The following is a 22,614-nucleotide window of genomic DNA, read 5'->3' on the forward strand; positions in this document are numbered from 1 at the left end:
CCATGGTGACGAACCAGCATGAGTATCAGGTGATTTGTCCACCTTTTTGCTCAACTTATGAATCCATTAATTAGGTTGAGAGGCCATGTATACTTCAGATCATCTTAAAGTATGTAATACATTTGTGCTTAGAAGACCTATACAATGTTTGTCTCATATGACAATAAAACACATCCATCGTTTTAATTCGGACATTCATGGGAGATATTGAACATACTTAGCATATAGAAATGGATCATGAAACCAAAAGATAAATTGTATCAACAAGTTCGGTAGAAAGAGGACTGTATGTTGTATCATGAAGAAGAAAGCTTGTACTCGGAAGACCTATACAATGTTTGTTTCATATGTGAACCAACATTTCTCTGGAAAAAATCCTTTCTTTTAGAGTCTAGAGTCATAACATAATACAGGACATTCATGTGAGAGAGTTGTTGAACATACTAAGCACAGAAATGGCTCATTTGGATAATTCACTCTTCTTGCAAAAGCCCATCATGCTTTTATTCGTATCACAAATGAACCTGTAAACATCAAAATCCCGACAAAGCAAGTCATTATGAGCAAATCCTCCGTGCGATTGGAATGGTTAAAGACAGGGATTTTCTTCGTCATTTGCATTTTTTATGTAACACAAAATATTTCCTTTTAATAAATAGAGAGATAGATGGATTTTTGAAATAACAATAGTACCTCTACCATAGTCACCAGCTTGGTGTGAAATTCATTGATTTATAAAAAAGAAAAAGGAGTCTATATATATAGTAGACAAGTAATTCGAACAAGAAAAATTTTGCACAACTACACAAAAGTCAGACATTTCAGTTACCCGATGATCATATATTGAAACAGAGAAGTACCTAGCAAACAGGAAATCTAGATCTACCTCGTAAGTTTAATCTATCACTATCCACAGTTTCTAGTTGAGGCTTCTTCCCAGATGGCGAGGGCAATGATGTGGAAATGGTCTTGAGATATCTTTATCTAATTAATAACATAAGTATGACCTAAAAGTGGCTTGAACTTAAGTACTCTTTGTGCTCAAAATGTGTGGTTCTAGGCAGAATTACTGATCAGATAAGAGATTTCTTGCCCACCCACTTTTCAAATAGGCATGGATATTATACAATGAATGAAGCTCTTAGTTTCCTCCTCAGTTAAGAGAATACGCAGAATAAAAGAACTCAAAATGAAAAGACTTACAAGCAGGAAGATTAGATATATCTGCAGAAACTGCACAAGGAATTCCAAGGTTTGAAAGTGCTCCCCTTATGATTCCACATGGGAAATAGAGATGCATTCCTATGGCTTGTGCAGCTTTGTTTTCAGCCATCGCTGAAGGATCTTGAATAGAACCAAGAGTTTCTATAGAAGGATCAACTGACATTCGCGACAGCCAACGAAAACGATTGTCTTGCAACACAAAGGTGCCCTGCATGAACAGGAGTTAGAGATCACTCATGCTTAAGCAGCAATGGCACAAATTCTCAAACTTACTCTGTGATTTGTCTTCAGGTTATCAATTTGCTTCTTGAAGACCTCAGACCAGAAGTCCTTGCATATGAATTTGATAGCCTCCAGATGATCAGTGAACCGGGGCCTATCCATGGTATACCTAGTAAAAAAAGAAAATATAGAAATAGTACAGAAAGTAAAACAGGAAAGGTAAGACATGGTCCAACTTAGTAATAAGATGTTGAGCATGTATATCATACCGAGATCAAGATAGAAGTGATAAAAATTCTCAACTAAAAGTCAGGACTCACTGCAGATAATATTAAATACGGTTCAACACAATCTAGAGATTACATTACACTTCATACTAGAACACAGAACAAGAACAGTCTCTGGGTTGCAACTTGATGACAAGCCACAGAAGTTTGTAAACTCAATAAAAAGCAAAAGAAATAACAAAAAAGAAAAGATAGAACCTAGAGTTTCAGCCTACAAAGTTATGTATGCTTACATCATCATTAATTTTAATCCCTCGTATAAGAGATACCTTGACAACCTGTGCTTGTTGGTTGGACGGGCAACCAGTGGATCAGTAGAGGTTCAATCAAGATGGCCTAGACACCATCAATATTGAAGCTAAAGTGCACAAGGACCAGTTCAGCTGAAACTAGTCCTTGATAACAAAGAAAGTTCTGGCCACCTTAACAGATCATTGAAGACATCTCCTTCGATGATCAGCGGTAGAAGCCATGAAGGTACAAAAATTCTCAATGAACCAACGATAGAAGGCCAACCCATGAAAACTACGAAGTTGAGAGAGAGTTTTGGGCTCACCTCATTCTTCACAACTCATCACATTCACAACGAAGGGATTACCTAGGTAAACCTGTTCAAGTGGGCCTTACAGTTTGTGTGCAAGCTTGCTCAACACACTAATCAGAAAGCAATTAACACAAATTTTGCTTCCATAAGAATGATTATTTATTTATTTTGACAAAGATAAGGTTAACGGATAGAAGTAACATGCATGAAGGTACTAAGGGCTTTAGACCTTTGTTGCTCGGACTTTCCAAAAATGTCGCCACACCTGTGTCAGATTATACAATGTTTTTGGAGTATCTGACACGCACCCGTCGATATTTTTGAAGAGTCCGAACAACAAAGCTTTAGACTACCAACAGGCAGGAGTATCCATGCAAATCATTTATTACTTAGGTCTTAGGCAGACTAGGAACTGATGATAACCACCACACAAGTCAATGTTAGAATATATCCTCATGTCTGGGGATGAAAAATCTGCACTTATTAGTCATCATATTAAGGCACATTCTGCACGTGTCAATCCTAGGAGCAAGAAGTAACTGAAAAGCACAAAAAACTGCAGCTATGGTAAGCAAAATCAATTGTTAAATAACTCCTAGGTTGTTCAGCGCAGTTCGCTTTGTAGGATATGATATAGAAAGGCAAGTTAGGTTTAAAAGCCATGAATGAAGTCACAACATACTGAATGTCCCTAAAATAAAGCTCATCTCGAAGATCCTCGGAAGCTCGAATGATAAATCCACAAAATCAGAATTGTATGGGTTTACCTCTTTGGGAAGCATAAACTAGAAATGCTTGAGAGATAAGGGTCCTTTACAACAAGGTAAAGACACAATACAGTCTCAATTGAAAAAATTTCACTAGCAGTGGATGTGACAAGATGTAAACACTTAGAAACAGGTCTTTGAGCAGTCGACTCACTACTGAACTTAGGAAGTATGTCATGAGGTTAAGTAAACTTGAGAGTGACTACCTTGCCTATGAACCTTTATGAGAAAGTGTTTTCCTCACCATGGCTAATGACATATCTATAAAATAACGTCAACTAATTGAGTATGCTGGGTGACATTTATGAAGAGCACATAACAGTACACTTCATCTTGGTGAAGCTTTATATGAATGGGAAGGAATCTTATTTTTTTTTGTGTGTGTGGCCTATTTGAGTAACTAGTAAGGTAATTCTATTAGCCAAGCAACCTTGAAGGTTAGGGTAAGACTATTATCAAGTTAGGCACTGTCTAGCATCTTACCTAAGCCATCCATAAAAAAAAAATATCTTTTTGAACCCATACAATTAATCCTGTCAACGACAAGTTTCGTAGACTTCCCTTTAGACCATTACTCGTGAAAATGATGGTACAGGTGGATATATACTTCAACTTGTTATCGGTTACCAAATTGGCTATTACACACACTGAACCACATTGAGATGGGCTTTTTCCCCGAGGCTACAATCAATCTCATCTGTAGAATTAATCAAGTTGAACTAACATCTCTTCATCATCTTTGGAGTACTCATTAGCTAATCGTATGGAAAGGCAATGGTGGCATCATATTACTGGGATCATGAAGATAATAATAATAGTTACTAAACACATCAGAATGGGAGGGAGAGAATTTGGAAAATGACAGTTAAGAAGTATCATTGCTAACATTTCTTTGCCTGGGAATAAATGGGGTAGTGACTCGGATCGGATGGGACTCTCCAATCTAGAATGTCCTCGACACAAGGAGCAGGGTTTGAACTACAAGCAAAACCCTAAGGATTTTGGTTTGCTTCCTCCACAGAATCAGAGCCATAAAGAGTAATTTCATCTTAACATCGAGTCAAGCTAGCAACAGGAACATTTTGAGTTCTTTCGAACAATATATAAGTTGTAGATCAAGTAATTGAGACATAAACTCAGTGACACTAAGAATTCAGTTGCCTAACGCTAAGCATTTTGGAACTTCATAAATGTACTGAACCGGAAAATATCAAAAACTCGACAACACCAGGAGGACAATTTGGAACTGTATAATCTCGTGAATCTGAAAACATTCGAAATAAATACTTAACAAATACAAAATTTAGATACTTGAAGGTGTCCATATCTATGATACTTCAATCTATGAACTTTATCCCCAAAAATCAGAGAGAGTAAATACACCAAATTAGCACTATAATATGATCTGTACCAATCAAATTCAAGTGTTTTGCCGGCGTTACCTCTCGGAAAGTTGGTGGCCGACCTGAAAACCGATGGCTTCGATCCGGCGGGCGGCGAGCTCAGGTTTGTCGGCGTAGAATCCATTGCAGTAAGAAGAGACAATCTCAGTCAGTAAACTCTCCACACAGCTCTCAGATACCTCTCTCCCCATTTCTTCCACTTCCACCTCTTTGACCCCTTGTGTTAACAACTTGAATAAATATAAGTAGATTTATTTGTTAAATATAAAAAATTTAAAATTCCCAATTAACTTAATTTTTATTGTAATTGTATGTATAAAAAAAAATGTAAGGGTATAAATGGGTTCATCAATCATTTATAAAAGCATAATCTTTACTATAAAAGAAATTGTAATTTGAGTTTTAATCTTTTTCAACTTTTAGATTTTAAAATTAATTAAAGTTATGAATATTATATTTTCTTTCGAAATTAATTATAATAAAGAAAATGAGGGATGATAAAATTATACTTTTAAAATATTTTTATTAAATTAGTTCACGTGATCGAAATAGTGAGGGAAAAAAGATAGTGTCAGAGCATAACACTTTAATATCGAAATGCATTATTTTAGTGGATATAAATTGATACGAAAATGTTTAATTAGTTCTTGTGTAACTTATTCAACGACTAAATCATGTTCTACTATATTACGCCTTATAACTCATGTAATTTGTAGGTCAGTTATTATTCATAAATCACATTATTGCTCACATTCTTTTAATTTATTTTTTAAAAAAATCTTCACTTATAAATAGTTCTAATTTTGTTTTATTTTGTGTATAAGAAAATAAAGAGTAAAGAAAAATGAAAAGTATTATATTGTTTTTATTTTAAGGTTTATATAATGAAAGAGAGAAATAAGATCGAGAAAAATGCAAATCTTTGACTAATAATTCTCTATGCAGATAGAGTAATTATATATCGAAGGAATGTATTATTATTATTTTTGGAGTTTTGAACCCTTCAATTAATCTGAAGTTGTTTGACAAACGATGTTATTTTACTTTTATATTCTGAAACATACAAATTAAGAATTATATTGCTAGATAAGTATATATTATGCAACACTAGATTTAAATTTCCTTAAAAACAACAAGCAAGATATTTATATTTCATCTTGTGTATTTATATATTCGTTATAATTTATATTTATATACACCAATATAGCAATATATATTTGATATTCAAATAAAGCCAACAAAAACTATTGTAATTCTAGAGAACTTTCACAACACACAACCACCACCAAGTAACAAAGTTGTAAAGAAAAAGTAAACTGTTCAAGAAATATGTAGATAAGATCTTAGACGGTACGGTTAAAAAACTATTCATGTTTATATATATATATATATATATATATATATATATATATATATATATATATATATATCAAATTCTATATTTAATTTTAAATTTAATTTTAACCTCAAACTTTTATACAAATAGACACTTTAACTATCTTATCTTTCAATAAATAAACACGCGATTTCTATCTGGCAAAATGCGTGAAATACACACATTCTGTGCAAGTGAGAGGTAATTTTTGAGGCCCACAACAGTTAAAAAAATGCTGAAATGACAATTCTACCCTTAATGAATCTCTTTTATAATTTTTTTTAGTTTCAAAATGACGTGTAAAATATTTTTTTTAAAAAAAAGACGTGTAAAATGTTTGATTAGTTGACAGCAACTGATTGACTCACTAATACACGTGGGAGCGTTTGCATTTCACACACTTTGGCTCCAAAAATCGCGTATTTATTTATTGAAAGATAGGATAGTTAAAGTGTCTATTTGTGCATTATGAAAATTTGAAGTCAAAGTTAAAAGTTGTATGCAGAAGAAATAGAAATTGGGAATTCGAAAAATAGAGGCTGGAATTCGAAAAATAGAAGTAAAACTATGTCAATATCATAGTGAAACCTTCTACGAAATTTGTATAACGAATCACATTTGCAATCAAAAAGAAGACTTGCTAGTTTAATTTCATTGCTATTTATAATGTTTTATAAATGAAACAAAATGCATATTAAGTACATGATATAATGATCTCTTCTTCTTTTCTGTAAAGTATTTACTTCGAATAATAATAAGTGATCCATCCGTGGATTTGTATTTGTTTCCTCTTTATTACACACTTTTCTTTTAAATTTTGTATTTTAATGTTTACAAGAGGAGGGAGTTATCTAAAATTAATTAAGGGATTGGGCATTGCAAATTCACTTTAGATTTTGTTTAGTTGGTTAGTAAAAAATATACCCAAAATAAAAAATAATAATAAAAAATTACGTAAAAAGTATTACAAATTTAATAAGTTATAATGAAGATGATCATAATTTGAAGTACTAAATCATGCTAAAATAAGTTTAGCAAGTATTAATTACATGACTAAATATTAAAAGAAAGTAAAATTATATCACGTATTTTAATCATCTAAATTTATGTAAAACTAAAAAACAAATATTTAATACTATTGTCATATTCTTAGTGTTGAATTGATTTTCTTTTTGCATTAATATCAATTTAATTTTTATTTAAACTTTATTATAATTACCAACATGTATGTACTATAATCTTTATTAGATTCATTAAGAATTCTAATTTCCAAACATGAAAAAAATAAAGTATAAGAGATACTTAAAAATTATATCAAAATAGGTATTTTTACGAATAAAATAAAATTTTAAAATTATATATATAATGTCGGGTTGGTTTTTTTCCAGTTGAAACCAAACCAACCCAAATATAGTCAGATTTTCTTTTTCTAACACCAAACCAAGTCAAACGAAACCACTAGTCGAATTCTTTTTTTGGTTTAACTCGATATGTGATTTGGTTCGATTTTGTACACCGCTAATATTAGTAAACAAATTTTATGAAAGGGAAGAGAGATACAGTAAATAATCTATATTTAAATGTGTATCGTATACTTGAAATGTTTTAAGTTATAGAAGCAAATTTAAGCCTAAAGAAACTATACTGATCAGATATATTTTTAAAATTATATACACCTTTTATTGCATAGAGTACCATCCTTATATTGCAGTGTTAGTTACTATGAATAGTGCAACTGGAGAAGTTCGTTAGTTAGTGAGTTTGTTACAATATTAGTTAAAGTTAACTATGGTTGAGTTAGATTAAATAGAGTAGAAGGTTATGAGTAGAGACTATATAAATAGCATAGTGTCAAAATTGTGTACAGATAGATACATCAGTTTATTTTTTTCATGAATCAAAGTTAAACAGTTTTCTCCCCTGTGAATCCATAACGTTGATTCACCATTGTTGAATCTCATCAAGTCTTTGTTTCTTTGTTTTCATTCCATTTTGAGTCATCATGCCTCGTGCCGGAAAAGCTAAGAGGAAATCTGTTTCAAAACTGAACAGATATGCTGAGTTATCCCAACTTGCCGCTTCTGCTTCTTCAAAGGGAAAGGGATCCTCCAATGGCAAAGAAAAAATACTAAAGGAGATGGAAGAAATAAAAAAATGGATTAGAAGCAAGAAGAAGTTAATCGCTGAAACTGAAGAAAACATGCGGATTTTGAAACAAGTTTCCTACCGTGGTAGCGTCAAAATAAAGTGCAAAGATAAAAAGACGAAGTCAAGCATGAAGAAAATGGCTGAAACAGGAGACTTTAAACTGCTTTAGAACAGTTCGATGAAAGGAGTGATCGGGGAAAGAGAGTTTGTTATTCTCTCAATTACATTTGGTAACTGGATTCATCCTCTACTTTCGGATTCATTGATTTTTGAGTGATTCATTGATTTTTGAGTGCTATATACGAAAGTTCCTCAGTTCCCTACTTCTGTTCAAATTTGATGCTATGAAAATTGTTTCCTTTGGTAGGCAGTTCAATGTTTGTGTTGGAGAATCATGTTATGCCTCTCCTGTTCTCTCTATATTTAGGTAATGAAATAATTTGAATCAATGGGGGGAAAATGACGCAATGCTCTATCTCTATCAATTATAAAAATAAAAATATGTACGGTTAAATGAAGAAGTAGAGAAGATAGCATCATAATAATAAACAAAATCTGTCCTCTAGATACATATAAACAAAATTACAATATGACCAACTCAATAGCTTGAGGCACTTCACGTTCAAGTTGGAGTTTAGCACGATTTCTAGAAGTTTGCAACACTTTGATATTCTCAGGAGTTAAAGGGTGTGAACCGAAAATTGGCTCCGTAGGATCGATGATGACTTTCTCTAGTGCAACAGCATTTTCCAAAAAGTACCTAACCAGTTCAAGATTTAATACGCCGCTATAAATCCCCCACAATTTGACCACTTTGAGATGAGGAAGCGGCCATCTTATGCCCTTCTTACATTTTCTTTTCTCCGTTAACAGACTTGATGTCACCTGGCGTAAGGAAATAAGTAGAACATAACTCAAAACAACAAAAAATATAATAAGAAGATGCAAAGAAAGACTCAAAGGAACAAAAAGGATGATGGACATGGGGTTCTCCATTGCCTGCCAGTTTTTTTCTTTTTGCTTTGTAATTATCACTTAGTAGTAATAAAATATTTACTTACCCAAAAAAAGAAAAAAAACTATAGATGTAGTGGTTTTAGCAAATGAATGTTTGGAGTGTTGAATAAGGATGAAAATAGCTAGAATTATTTCTAAGCTGAACTCGAGAAATGCATACTACACTCTATTCAGGTCTATGGATCCCATCTCTCCGGCATCAAAACCGGGACTGCATCCAAATAGGTAACTCCTTGGGCAAAGCCTTCCTTACTATGAGCACCCACCATTTATCTTCAAGTTCTTGCCTCAGATGAAAACATAGGGTCAAGCAAATCCTGACCAGGCAAAACAACCATATAAATAGTCATTGACAATCTTACTGGAGCTATGAATTAATAAGGTTTGCAAATGGATAGACCATTGGCCTATCTCAACCACAGAAACTAGCTCATGATTCTGGAGAGGACGTTGGAGAGGGGTGGTGGAAATAGTGGTGGTGACTGTGTCTGAGCAATTTCTGGCAGGGTCCGGAGTGGGTGGTGGCCTAGTGGGATAAGTGGCGGGTCACAGCTGAATTTTTAGAGGGCCTAAGAAAAGAGAAAAGAAAAATTCTATTTTTGGACACATGGTGTCAAGAGGTTATATATTTCAGTTTGTATGTTCTCTCACACACTACATGGAGGTGCAAACACTGATAATGCCATGTCAGAGCTTAGCGTGGTAGTTGTTCCACTCCAAAGTGGTTCAGGTGGTCATAAGACCATTGCAAAAAGTGTAACTGAAAAGTCGTAACAAGTCCAGGGGATTTATGACTTTCCCCTAAAGTAATCCTTGATTTTGAAAACAAATAAGAAAATAAAGAGAAGAGAGAGAACATCATCTACCATGCAAAGAATTCTGCCTCTACAGTACCAACTCCATTCCCCACAAAGATGATCGATTCTAAATCTCTGAGCCTAGAGTCATTTGGTTGGGTTTTGGGATTCCACCTTCGAACACTCATAAAATAAGTACCATCTCTAGATTCTAACAACATTGTGTAATCCCTCATCTCTGAAATCTCTACTCCAGTGCATTCCTCCTTTACCAGCCTACCCAGCCCGGCAACAACATACCTCTAAACTCTCTTAGACCTTGGTTTTCTGTCCGTCTGACATTAACCAGCATAATTATTACAAGAAAGTGGGTTTATTGAGAGCGTAATAGTCATTTGGCAACTGAAATTCATTATACCACACCATACAAGTTGTTGAGGTACACAGTAATTCAATAGAAATATACAAGAAACTAGAGGAGCGATTTTTATAGATAATAATTCAAAGTCCATTGTTGATACTGTTGTGTACAGTTTATTGAATAAAGACACTTACTTAGAAGTTGAGAATTATATATCGTCACAGTCAAGCGAGTTAAAAACAATGCAAAAGTACCATGTTTTCAAGATTAGCTTATGACAATTGTTTCAACTCAAGCTCAACTGCTTAAATAACTAAGATACTCAAGAATCAGCATCAAAAACTCCATGAACCAGAATCGCTAAAAACAAATAAATCAAACTTCCGTACCAGCCAAATAGGAAAAAGAACTCAAAACATGATACTTACTTGTATTTCAAATTCCTTCAACTGTGGGGCAGCCCTTATTATAGATGTGCAGCCTAAGAGGCTCTGGCCTTTCCATCTCAATGTACATCTGAATGTGATGAAAACAAATTTCTTGAGCTTCGCAAGTATAGGAAAATTGTAATGCTCCAATTCTTCCTGCGGAAGTTCCAACTACATAGAAGGTACCAGTTAGGTGCTAAGCTAGTAAAACAAGCGTAGATAGACTCAAGTTCTGTTCACTAACCAATGAAAAAGCATCTAGTGTAAGGACCTCCAGCTGAGAGAGAACGCAAGAAAGATGAGAGGATATGTCATTCAATAAATGAGTGTATGGCACACACAAAATGTGTACATTAACCAGTGTCGGAACATTCTTAAGCATTAATACCCTTCCTGATGAAGTCCCTAATGTTACAAGGTTTGTATCACAAATTTTAAGTGATTCTACATTACGACAGGACCATATCTCCAAGTGCCTCAGGTTGAGGGACGGACCAACAACTTCCAAATTTACCAATGTTCCTGATTCATGAACAACCATAGTTTCAATAAATGGACAATTGTGTAGAAAGAACTCGAGAACTTGTCCCGTCACATTTACGGATTTCAATAGCAACATTTTTAGAGACTTGAAATTCTGCTGGACAAGTGGGTGTATTTGGAGTTTATCAGAATGAGGTTTAGATGAAGATGAGTGAGCAAAATCACCAAGACCAAGGAGCCGTGCTGGAAAAGCATAACAGTTATTAAAATCACGAGGATAGTTTTCCTCTATACGTAAGTCTAATTCTAGTCTTTGAACTTTCCTAGAAAAGGCAAATTCAAGCCATTTATCAATATCATACTGGGCGTATTTGTCTAAATCAAAACAAATTCGAAATTGGCTGAGTGTTTGCTCTTTACACATTTGTAAAGTAGAGTTGACCCATCTCAGATACTTCTTCCGTAGCTTGTATTTCGAGGCTACTTCATCCAAGGGTTCTGTAGCATCAAAATCAAGCCTATCAATACATGTCCACAAACTTCGCCAACGCCTTGAGAGGATACTTGTGTAAGATGCTTCTTCAACAGTAAGAGAAGACAGTATATATACCAGAATTTCATCAGGTAACTGACTAATACGATCTTCTGCAATACAGACTCCCTGAGAAAAAAAAAACAATTGACAATCGATTCCTAATAACAACAACAGAGTGAAACTCACAAACTGCTGTGAGACAAATCAACTAGATAGGGAGAGGAAAGTTGTCACCTTTTTTAGAACAGATCGTCGCTGTCTTTTCCCCATACAGAGAGAGTAGAGCACTGTTTTCTACAGGAGTGTGAATTAAGGGAATGAGATAAAGTTTGTATTTTTAATTCGTCGAATAGAATGAACTAACAGAACAACAAATAAAAAGGAACCAACATGGGTTGTGGTGGTTCAAGCCCAGGGTCATGTTAAAGCGGCTTCGTACACCGGCGGCGGGGAAAACATATAAAAAGGGAGCCTTAATTACAGTTTAGAGTCTATACCACCTAATGCACAACATTGAAGATAAACTGTACCTGTGATCGGAAGAAGAAAGACAAGGGCTGATGACGGCGACAGAGTTGTTCCTCCCTGGCAGGGGTGGTGTTACCAAGTTTGCCGGGAAACGATGTTAGAAGAGGAAAATACTTTTCACAACAAAAATAAATTAAATTTGTCTATATATTAATTTTAGGTACATATTTATTTTTGAAATTTATTTATGTTAAGGTATACTTAGATAATGAAAAGTAGGAGTACGTGTAGTTGTGTACTATTTGGATTAAACTGAAAAATTAAATCCACTTCAAATTTGGATTAGTTTTTTGGATTTTTGATTTGGTTTTGGATTTATAATTTACTTTGCTTGATTTTTTAATCTGATTTTGAATTTAGAGAAATGAAAATTGAAAAACCAAAATAACCGAATTATTTATATATATATATATATATATATATATATATATATATATATATATATATATATATATATATATATATATATATATATATATATATATATATATATATATATATATATATATATATATATAAATGTGTTTAAAATTGAGTTGAAGTTAATCATTTTTGTCTCTTTTTAATTATTTTCATTATGATTTAGTTTATGCTCTTATGTTTGAACATTTATAATTGATATACTTTTAAGTATTGTGTTTTACGTTTGATGAAATACATAATTATCTTATGGAACTTATACCTTTTTTTCAAGTAGACACCTTAAGTTTGCGGGGGTCCAATTATCCCACGAAACCATTCAAAAGCATAATAAATATATCATTCTGACCCGTTTTAAACCCATTAGTGCTCTCACGCAGGTTGGGCGGTTCAACAAGGAAAAAAAAACATCCAACCAATTATTAAACGCCATTTGATATTGCCAATTTGAATTACTTCCTTCATTAAATAAATTCGCTCATTTCCCAAAATTCTATATTGTTAGCCGTTCAAGATTGCAATTTATCTTTTTTTTTTAAAAAAATATGTGAAAAATCAATTTCCTGTGATTAGGTTTTGAGGGACGGATGTCAAATGCAAGCTTGAATCGCATTTGTAATGATGAGAACAATTCAATGTTGTTTTTAACAATGCGATACAAACATGGAGACTTGATGCAATTGCAGATTTTGTGGTCTGAGGACAACCCAGCTAAAAGATTTTGGTCCTGTTCATGCTTTCGTGTAAGTTCAATACATATTTCTTTACTTTTTTTTTGTTCAATGTCTCAATAAATTCATTATGTATGGCCTATTTTAGGAAAATTATGCAAGTACATTAGATGGAGGAATCATGAGGAGATTGACATGCGATCCAAGTCCGTTATTTCAAGATTGGCGAATAGAATTAAGGAATTGAAAGAAGCATTACAATTCTGTAAGATTAAAGAAAAGAAGATGAAATTGTTGTAGAAGAAAAGTGATCAAGTATGTCATGATAAGCTAATCAAGAAGAAGAAGATGATGAAATGTAGCATCTTGAATTAGAAGCTTATCATAGTGTTTGTCGTAGTATATTTTTTAGGAATTAATAAAAATGTTAACTTTTTGGGTTTCTTCATTTTAGTCGAATACTGTTGTGGGTTTCCCATCGAGTTTTTTTTACATCATTGCATTAACTTTTTGAAATTATTTTCATTTATAGTGTGAAAATTTAAAGATCTGCAACTACTTATGCCAGAATTTGAACTATCGATGTGTCTTCTTAGCAAATTCAAGGATCTGGAACTACTTATACCAGAATTTGAATTACGGGTATATTCGTTGATGGTTTCTTATGCCCTTTATTTTGATTTTGCTCTTTGTCCTACATTAGATACCTCTATGAGCTTTCTTGCTATTATTAAGGATATTTTGGACTTTCTATTTTCAACAAGGTGTTTGTATTTGAAGTATATATTGCATACTTGTATGGGTCTTAAAATTATGAAAATATGTGCCAATAAAGTATATTTTAAACCAAATAAATATACATATTTAAAGTATCTAATATATTTGGTTGTATAATTATACAATATTAGTTTGCATAGCTATAATTTTGAAAATTTTGGATAAATAAAATTTTCAGAATTTTAATTTTAATTTAGTGAAGTTATTCGAGGGGAAGTGGGAGATTTTAGGAGATAGATTTGCGAGTGCCATGGTCCAAAAATAGACGTGATGACATTTGTTTATTCCCACCAGACAAGTTAATCTCAACCAACAAAATCGACAGAAATGTGTAAATATAGAACAAGAACAAGATAGAGCAGAAAAACTTATTCTTTCTATTAGAATCACCAAAGTTTGATCGTCACATGTACAAGCCACTAAATACATAAAAAGCAAAAGTAAGAATAAGTACAAATCTCGGTCTTTGTTTCTTAAATAGAACAAAGTATAAAGAAAAGGATAAAGAGGGGCCGCCAAAGTGACAAGCAACCACCTCTTCAAATCCTTGGCAAACCTCAAAATGAGAAGGAGAAAGAGATCACATAGGTTCGGGCTCTGAACCTACACGAGTGTAGAAGAAAGGAGTAATTACCAAGAATACAGTCCTTAGTAAGCAACCTAATAAACAAGACACCTAGCTAGAAATAGAGCACCCTTTACTCTCCAACATAACCTCCTCAAACTACAATCTGCACAAAAATCAGCCCAACCAACAATTCTATAATACACGATTCACAAGGTCCAATATTCATAGTTCAATAATCACTTATCAACAATCAAACAATCAAGTACGTTAATCTCAATGCCAAGTAAATTAGTCACAGGCAACATGTATATCAATCACAATTGACAAACAAGTCGCACATAAGCATCAAAATGCACCAACTCCACAATTTAATCAATCTCTCACATGAATCATTTCCCGTCAACACAATATCATTAGCCAAAATTATTTTCCATTGACTTTATATCAAGTTACTAGCCTGAACAATATCCAATCAGCTTTATCAACCTATTAGCTGGAATCATTTTCCATCGACTTTATATCACTTACAGGCAATGACTTCGGCATTATAAACACTTGCCAGAAATGACCTTGGAAAAGTTAGGGTTATCAAAGCCTCTGACATGCAATTGAAGAGGTAAAATCGCTAGGATTCAGTATTTGTATCAAAATGAGCTTCGTAGTTTAAGAGCAAATAAAGTGCAAAATTGCAATTGATAAGTATACATAAAAATGAGAAATATTTCATCAAAGAGCATATATCGAGTGATAATATTGTCCAAAGACCTAGAAAATAGCTGAATTCAATTCCAAATAACTACATTTAGTATGTACTATAATTTTAAAACCTTCGTGGCCCTCCGGTTTCCTTAAACAACCACATATCACCAAACAAAATGGACCTAATATTGGCAAAAGCTGAGTTTATTTGAAGTTGACTGACTACCTGTAAATTTAACAATGCAGTTTTAGAATATTCCATATTAGGATGAGTGACTACTTTCTTAAGCTAAATTTCTAATTATATATATATATATATATATATATATATATATATATATATAATGGCATAATACATATATTAAACTCTAAATTTGGCTTCAAATTTTAACTTTAACCTCAAACTTTCATATTGCACAAATACGCACTTTAACTATCCTATCTTTCAATAAATAAACATGTGATTCCTACCTGGCAAAATGCGTGAAATGCACACATTATGTGCATTATTTATTGAAAGATAGGATAGTTAAAGTGTCTATTTGTGCATTATAAAAATTTGAGGTCAAAGTTAAAAATAAAAGCCAAATTTAGGATTCAATATATTATGCCTATATATATATATATATATATATATACCCCTTCACTTTTCATAACCAAAATAAATTTAAAAAATGAAGTATTTTCCTACATATGTCGTCCTTCTCTCCCTAGTGTTTTCTTTCTCAACAAAATGGTATGGTAATTAATGCTACTATTATTTTAAATTTTATTATAATTTTGATGTGTAATATTATATAATAATTTTATGTATGCAGAAGAAATAGGAGTTGGAATTCGAAAAATAGAGGCTGGAATTCAAAACTATATTAATACTATAGTGAAATCTTCTACGGAATTTGTATAACAGGTCACATTTGCAATTAAAAATGTCAAAGACTTGCTAGTTTAATTTCTTTGCTATTTATAACGTTTTATAAATGAAACAAAATGCATGTTAAGTACATGATATAATGATCTCTTCTTCTTTTTTGTAAAGTATTTACTTCGAATAATAATAAGTGATCCATCCGTGGATTTGTATTTGTTTCCTCTTTATTACACACTTTTCTTTTAAATTTTGTATTCTAATGTTTACAAGAGGAGGGAGTTATCTAAAATTAATTAAGCGATTGGGCATTGCAAATTCATTTTAGATTTTGTTTAGTTAGTTCGTAAAAAATATAAAAATAAATATGTACTAGATGGTAGTGGCCAGTGGACATGATTTTTGAACTTTTTCAAGGTAAAATATTCAAGTATATATACCAAATCAAAAGCATTTCTTCTTCTATCTTTTCTGGAATATCCTTCAATTTTATCTCGATCTTGTGGAGCTCTCCCTTGCTTTAGAGACGGGACTTGCTAGGTAATGAAGTGATTCGTAAAGGTAAAAAGAACTTGTGTTAACCAAACAGAATAGTCAAGTTGGTCTTAATCTTGTTGAGATATTCCTAAGATCTCGACCTTATTGAGTTCTTTAGATTGATAGTTTCTATTTTGATGCTTCTTTAATTGTCTTCAACTTTTGAAAAGAAAGTATTGTAGTGCGTCTCCAATTATTTTTTTTTGTATATAGCATCATTTTTCTTCTACTCTATCGTAATGAATCAATTTGTCCCTACCAAAATCATAGTAATGTTTGCGCAATTTTGAACGCATATCATTTCCTATGACCAAGAGCTTGTATTTATCATATCGGAATGAAATTGTGAGAAAAGCTTTCCAACCTGCACAGATAGGACTATCATTTATACAAACATATAATTTACTTGCTCATCAAATATTTCTTTAACCCTATCAAAATGCAACTATCTAAGTTATTTCTCAAGAAAATAACAAACAATATGATATGATGAATGACACTAAAATATCCAACAAAAAAATAATTAAAAAAAAATCGCGTAAAAAGTATTGCAAATTAATAAGTTAAAATGAAATTGATCATAATTTAAAGTATTAAATCATGCTAAAATAAGTTTAGCAAGTATTAGTTACATGACTAAATATTAAAAAGAAAGTAAAATTAGATCATATATTTTAATTATCTAAATCTATGTAAAACTAAAAAATAAATATTCAATATTATTGTCATTCTTAGTGTTGAATTGATTTTCTTTTTGCATTAATATTAATTTAATTTTTATTTAAACTTTATTATAATTACCAACATGTATGAACTATAATCTTTATTAGATTCATTAAGAATTCTAACTTCCAGACATGAAATAAATAAAGTATAAGAAATACTTAAAAATTATATCAAAATAAGTATTTTTACGTATAAATTTTTTTTTTAAATTATATATATAATGTCGGATTGGTTTGGTCTCGGGTTGATTTTTTTTTCCAGTTGTAACCAAACCAACCCAAATATAGTTGGATTTTTTTTTCCAACACCAAACCACTAGTCGATTCTTTTTTTGGTTTAAGTCGATATGCGATTTGGTTCGTTTTTGTACACCGCTAATATTAGTAAACAAATTTTATGAAAGGGAAGAGAGATACAGTAAATAATCTATATTTAAATATGTATCGTATACTTTAAATGTTTTAAGTTATAGAAGCAAATTTAAGCCTGAAGAAACTATACTGATCAGATATTTTTTTAATATTATATACACCTTTTATTGCATAGAGTACCATCCATATATTGCAGTGTTAGTTACTATGAATAGTGCAACTGGAGAAGTTAGTTAGTTAGTGAGTTTGTTACAATATTAGTTAAAGTTAACTATGGTTGAGTTAGATTAAATAGAGTAGAAGGTTATGAGTAGAGACTATATATAAATAGCATAGTGTCAAAATTGTGTACAGATAGATACATCATTTTTTTCTTCATGAATCAAAGTTAAACAGTTTTCTCCCCTGTGAATCCATAACCTTGATTCACCATTGTTGAATCTCATCAAGTCATTGTTTTCATTCCATTTTGAGTCTTCATGCCTCGTGCTGGAAAAGCTAAGAGGAAATCTGTTTCAAAACTGAACAGATATGCTGAGTTATCCCAACTTGCCGCTTCTGCTTCTTCAAAGGGAAAGGGATCCTCCAATGGCAAAGAAAAAATACTAAAAGAGATGGAAGAAATAAAAAAATGGATTAGAAGCAAGAAGAAGTTAATCGCTGAAACTGCAGAAAACATGCGGATTTTGAAACAAGTTTCCTACCGTGGTAGCGTCAAAATAAAGTGCAAAAATAAAAAAACGAAGTCAAGAATGAAGAAAATCGCTCACAAAGCAGACTTTAAACTGCTTTAGAACAGTTCGATGAAAGGAGTGATCGGGGAAAGAGAGTTTGTTATTCTCTCAATTACATTTGGTAACTGGATTCATCTTCTACTTTCAGATTCATTGATTTTGAGGTTTCTACAGAAAGACCCCTTGGTTCTGGCAAACGGATCACAATTACAGGTACCTGGGATTGATTCATTGATTTTTGAGTAGCTATGTATGAAAGTTCCTCAGTTCCCTACTTGTGTTCAAAATTGATGCTATGAAAATTGTTTCCTTTGGTAGGCAGTTCAATGTTTGTGTTGGAGAATCATGTTATGCCTCTACTGTTCTCTCTGATATTTTAGGTAATGAAATAATTTGAATCAATGGGCAAAAAATGACGCAATGCTCTATTTCTATCAATTATAAAAATAAAAATATGTACGGTTAAATGAAGAAGTAGAGAAGATAGCATCATAATAATAAACAAAATCTGCCCTCTAGATACATATAAACAAAATTACAATATGACCAACTCAATAGCTTGAGGCACTTCACGTTCAAGTTGGAGTTTAGCACGATTTCTAGAAGTTTGCAACTCTTTGATATCCTCAGGACTTAAAGGGTGTGGACAGAAAATTGGCTCCGTAGGATCGATGATGACTTTCTCTAGTGCAACAGCATTTTCCAAAAAGTACCTAACAAGTTCAAGATTTAATACGCCGCTATAAATCCCCCACAATTTGACCACTTTGAGATGAGGAAGCGGCCATCTTATGCCCTTCTTACACTTTCTTTTCTCCGTTAACAGACTTGATGTCATGATCTGGCGTAAGTGAATAAGTAGAACACAAATTACAACTCAAAACAACAAAAAATATAACAAGAAGATGCAAAGAAAGAATCAAAGGAACAAAAAGGATGATGGACATGGGGTTCTCCATTGCCCGCCAGTTTTTTTCTTTTTGCTTTGTAATTATCACTTAGTAGTAATAAAATATTTACTTTCCCAAAAAAAAAAGAAAAAACTATAGATGTGTAGTGGTTTTAGCAAATGAATGTTTGGAGTGTTGAATAAGGATGAAAATAGCTAGAATTCTTTCTAAGCTGAACTCGAGAAATGCATACTACACTCAATTCAGGTCTATGGATCCCATCTCTCCAGCATCAAAACCGGGACTGCATCCAAATAGGTAACTCCTTGGGCAAAGCCTTCCTTACTATGAGCACCCACCATTTATCTTCAAGTTCTTGCCTCAGATGAAAACATAGGGTCAAGCAAATCCTGACCAGGCAAAACAACCATATAAATAGTCATTGACAATCTTACTGGAGCTATGAATTAATAAGGTTTGCAAATGGATAGACCATTGGCCTATCTCAACCACAGAAAGTAGCTCATGATTCTGGAGAGGACGTTGGAGAGGGGTGGTGGAAATAGTGGTGGTGACTGTGTCTGAGCAATTTCTGGTAGGGTCCGGAATGGGTGGTGGCCTAGTGGGATAAGTGGCGGATCACAGCTGAATTTTTAGAGGGCCTAAGAAAAGAGAAAAGAAAAATTCTATTTTTGGACACATGGTGTCAAGAGGTTATATATTTCAGTTTGTATGTTCTCTCACACACTACATGGAGGTGCAAACACTGATAATGCCATGTCAGAGCTTAGCGTGGTAGTTGTTCCACTCCAAAGTGGTTCAGGTGGTCATAAGACCATTGCAAAAAGTGTAACTGAAAAGTCGTAACAAGTCCAGGGGATTTATGACTTTCCCCTAAAGTAATCCTTGATTTTGAAAACAAATAAGAAAATAAAGAGAAGAGAGAGAACATCATCTACCATGCAAAGAATTCTGCCTCTACAGTACCAACTCCATTCCCCACAAAGATGATCGATTCTAAATCTCTGAGCCTAGAGTCATTTGGTTGGGTTTTGGGATTCCACCTTCGAACACTAACAACATTGTATGATCCCACATCTCTGAAACCTCTACTCCAGTGCATTCCTCCTTTACCAGCCTACCCAGCCCGGCAACAACATACCTCTAAACTCTCTTAGACCTTGGTTTTCTGTCTGTCTGACATTAACCAGCATAATTATTACAAGAAAGTGGGTTTATTGAGAGCGTAATAGTCATTTGGCAACTGAAATTCATTATGCCACACCATACAAGTTGTTGAGGTACACAGTAATTCAATAGAAGTATACAAGAAACTAGAGGAGCGATTGTTATAGGTAATAATTCAAAGTCCATTGTTGATACTGTTGTGTACTGTTTATTGAATAACGACACTTACTTAGAAGTTGGGAATTATATATCGTCACAGTCAAGCGAGTTAACAACAATGCAAAAGTACCATGTTTTCAAGATTAGCTTATGACAATTGTTTCAACTCAAGCTCAACTGCTTCAATAACTAAGATACTCAAGAATCAGCATCAAAAACTCCATGAACCAGAATCGCTAAAAACGAATAAATCAAACTTCCGTACCAGCCAAATAGGAAAAAGAACTCAAAACATGATACTTACTTGTATTTCAAATTCCTTCAACTGTGGGGCAGCCCTTATTATAGATGTGCAGCCTAAGAGGCTCTGGCCTTTCCATCTCAATGTACATCTGAATGTGATGAAAACAAATTTCTTGAGCTTCGCAAGTATAGGAAAATTGTAATGCTCCAATTCTTCCTGCGGAAGTTCAAACTACATAGAAGGTACCAGTTAGGTGCTAAGCTAGTAAAACAAGCGTAGATAGACTCAAGTTCTGTTCACTAACCAATGAAAAACAAGCATCTAGTGTAAGGACCTCCAGCTGAGAGAGAACGCAAGAAAGATGAGAGGATATGTCATTCAATAAATGAGTGTATGGCACACACAAAATGTGTACATTAACCAGTGTCGGAACATTCTTAAGCATTAATACCCTTCCTGATGAAGTCCCTAATGTTACAAGGTTTGTATCACAAATTTTAAGTGATTCTACATTACGACAGTACCATATCTCCAAGTGCCTCAGGTTGAGGGACGGACCAACGACTTCCAAATTTACCAATGTTCCTGATTCATGAACAACCATAGTTTCAATAAATGGACAATTGTGTAGAAAGAACTCGAGAACTTGTCCCGTCACATTTACGGATTTCAATAGCAACATTTTTAGAGACTTGAAATTCTGCTGGACAAGTGGGTGTATTTGGAGTTTATCAGAATGAGGTTTAGATGAAGATGAGTAAGCAGAATCACCAAGACCAAGGAGCCGTGCCGGAAAAGCATAACAGTTATTAAAATCACGATGATAGTCTTCCTCTATACGTAAGTCTAACTCTAGTCTTTGAACTTTCCTAGAAAAGGCAAATTCAAGCCATTTATCAATATCATACTGGGCGTATTTGTCTAAATCAAAACAAATCCGAAATTGGCTGACTGTTTGCTCTTTACACATTTGTAAAGTAGAGTTGACCCATCTCAGATACTTCTTCCGTAGCTTGTATTTCGAGGCTACTTCATCCAAGGGTTCTGTAGCATCAAAATCAAGCCTATCAATACATGTCCACAAACTTCACCAACGCCTTGAGAGGATACTTGTGTAAGATGCTTCTTCAACAGTAAGAGAAGACAGTATATATACCAGAATTTCATCAGGTAACTGACTAATACGATCTTCTGCAATGCAGACTCCCTGAGAAAAAAAAAACAATTGACAATCGATTCTTAAATAACAACAACAGAGTGAAACTCACAAACTGCTGTGAGGCAAATCAACTAGATAGGGAGAGGAAAGTTGTCACCTTTTTTAGAACAGATCGTCGCTGTCTTTTTTCCCCATACAGAGAGAGTAGCACTGATTTCTACAGGAGTGAATTAAGGGAATGAGATAAAGTTTGTATTTTTAATTCGTCGAATAGAATGAACTAACAGAACAACAAATAAAAAGGAACCAACATGGGTTGTGGTGGTTCAAGCCGAGGGTCATGTTGGAGCGGGCTCCGTACACCGGCGGCGGGGAAAACATATAAAAAGGGAGCCTTAATTACAGTTTAGAGTCTATACCACCTAATGCACAACAATGAAGATAAACTGTACCTGTGATCGGAAGAAGAAAGACAAGTGCTGAT

General features: G+C 33.3%; 3 protein-coding genes and 1 long non-coding RNA gene across 4 annotated transcripts; 1 reads left to right on the forward strand and 3 right to left on the reverse strand.

The window, feature by feature from the left end:
* Positions 1-205: 205 nt before the first annotated feature.
* LOC101264318 (uncharacterized) lies at positions 206-4,776 on the reverse strand. Its single transcript, XM_004237813.5, has 4 exons — positions 4,487-4,776; positions 1,498-1,615; positions 1,204-1,432; positions 206-524 (listed from the first exon to the last, which is right to left on the reverse strand). The coding sequence occupies exons 1-4, from the start codon at positions 4,636-4,638 to the stop codon at positions 496-498; spliced, it is 528 nt and encodes a 175-aa protein (XP_004237861.1). The 5' UTR covers positions 4,639-4,776; the 3' UTR covers positions 206-495.
* Positions 4,777-10,634: 5,858 nt separating this feature from the next.
* On the reverse strand, positions 10,635-11,861 carry LOC101251970 (putative F-box/LRR-repeat protein At5g02700). Its single transcript, XM_026028886.2, has 2 exons — positions 11,826-11,861; positions 10,635-11,717 (listed from the first exon to the last, which is right to left on the reverse strand). The coding sequence occupies exons 1-2, from the start codon at positions 11,859-11,861 to the stop codon at positions 10,770-10,772; spliced, it is 984 nt and encodes a 327-aa protein (XP_025884671.2). The 3' UTR covers positions 10,635-10,769.
* Positions 11,862-12,918: 1,057 nt separating this feature from the next.
* On the forward strand, positions 12,919-13,789 carry LOC104645336 (uncharacterized). The gene is made up of 2 exons (XR_739142.4): positions 12,919-13,282; positions 13,359-13,789. It is a non-coding gene; the product is annotated as an uncharacterized lncRNA (long non-coding RNA).
* A 5,236-nt stretch (positions 13,790-19,025) lies between these two features.
* LOC138348216 (uncharacterized) lies at positions 19,026-21,941 on the reverse strand. The gene is made up of 4 exons (XM_069296841.1): positions 21,423-21,941; positions 21,276-21,311; positions 21,032-21,187; positions 19,026-19,331 (listed from the first exon to the last, which is right to left on the reverse strand). The coding sequence occupies exons 1-4, from the start codon at positions 21,939-21,941 to the stop codon at positions 19,026-19,028; spliced, it is 1,017 nt and encodes a 338-aa protein (XP_069152942.1).
* Between the last annotated feature and the right edge of the window lie 673 nt (positions 21,942-22,614).

This window comes from Solanum lycopersicum, chromosome 4, assembly GCF_036512215.1.
Source record: "Solanum lycopersicum chromosome 4, SLM_r2.1".
NCBI lineage: Eukaryota > Viridiplantae > Streptophyta > Magnoliopsida > Solanales > Solanaceae > Solanum > Solanum lycopersicum.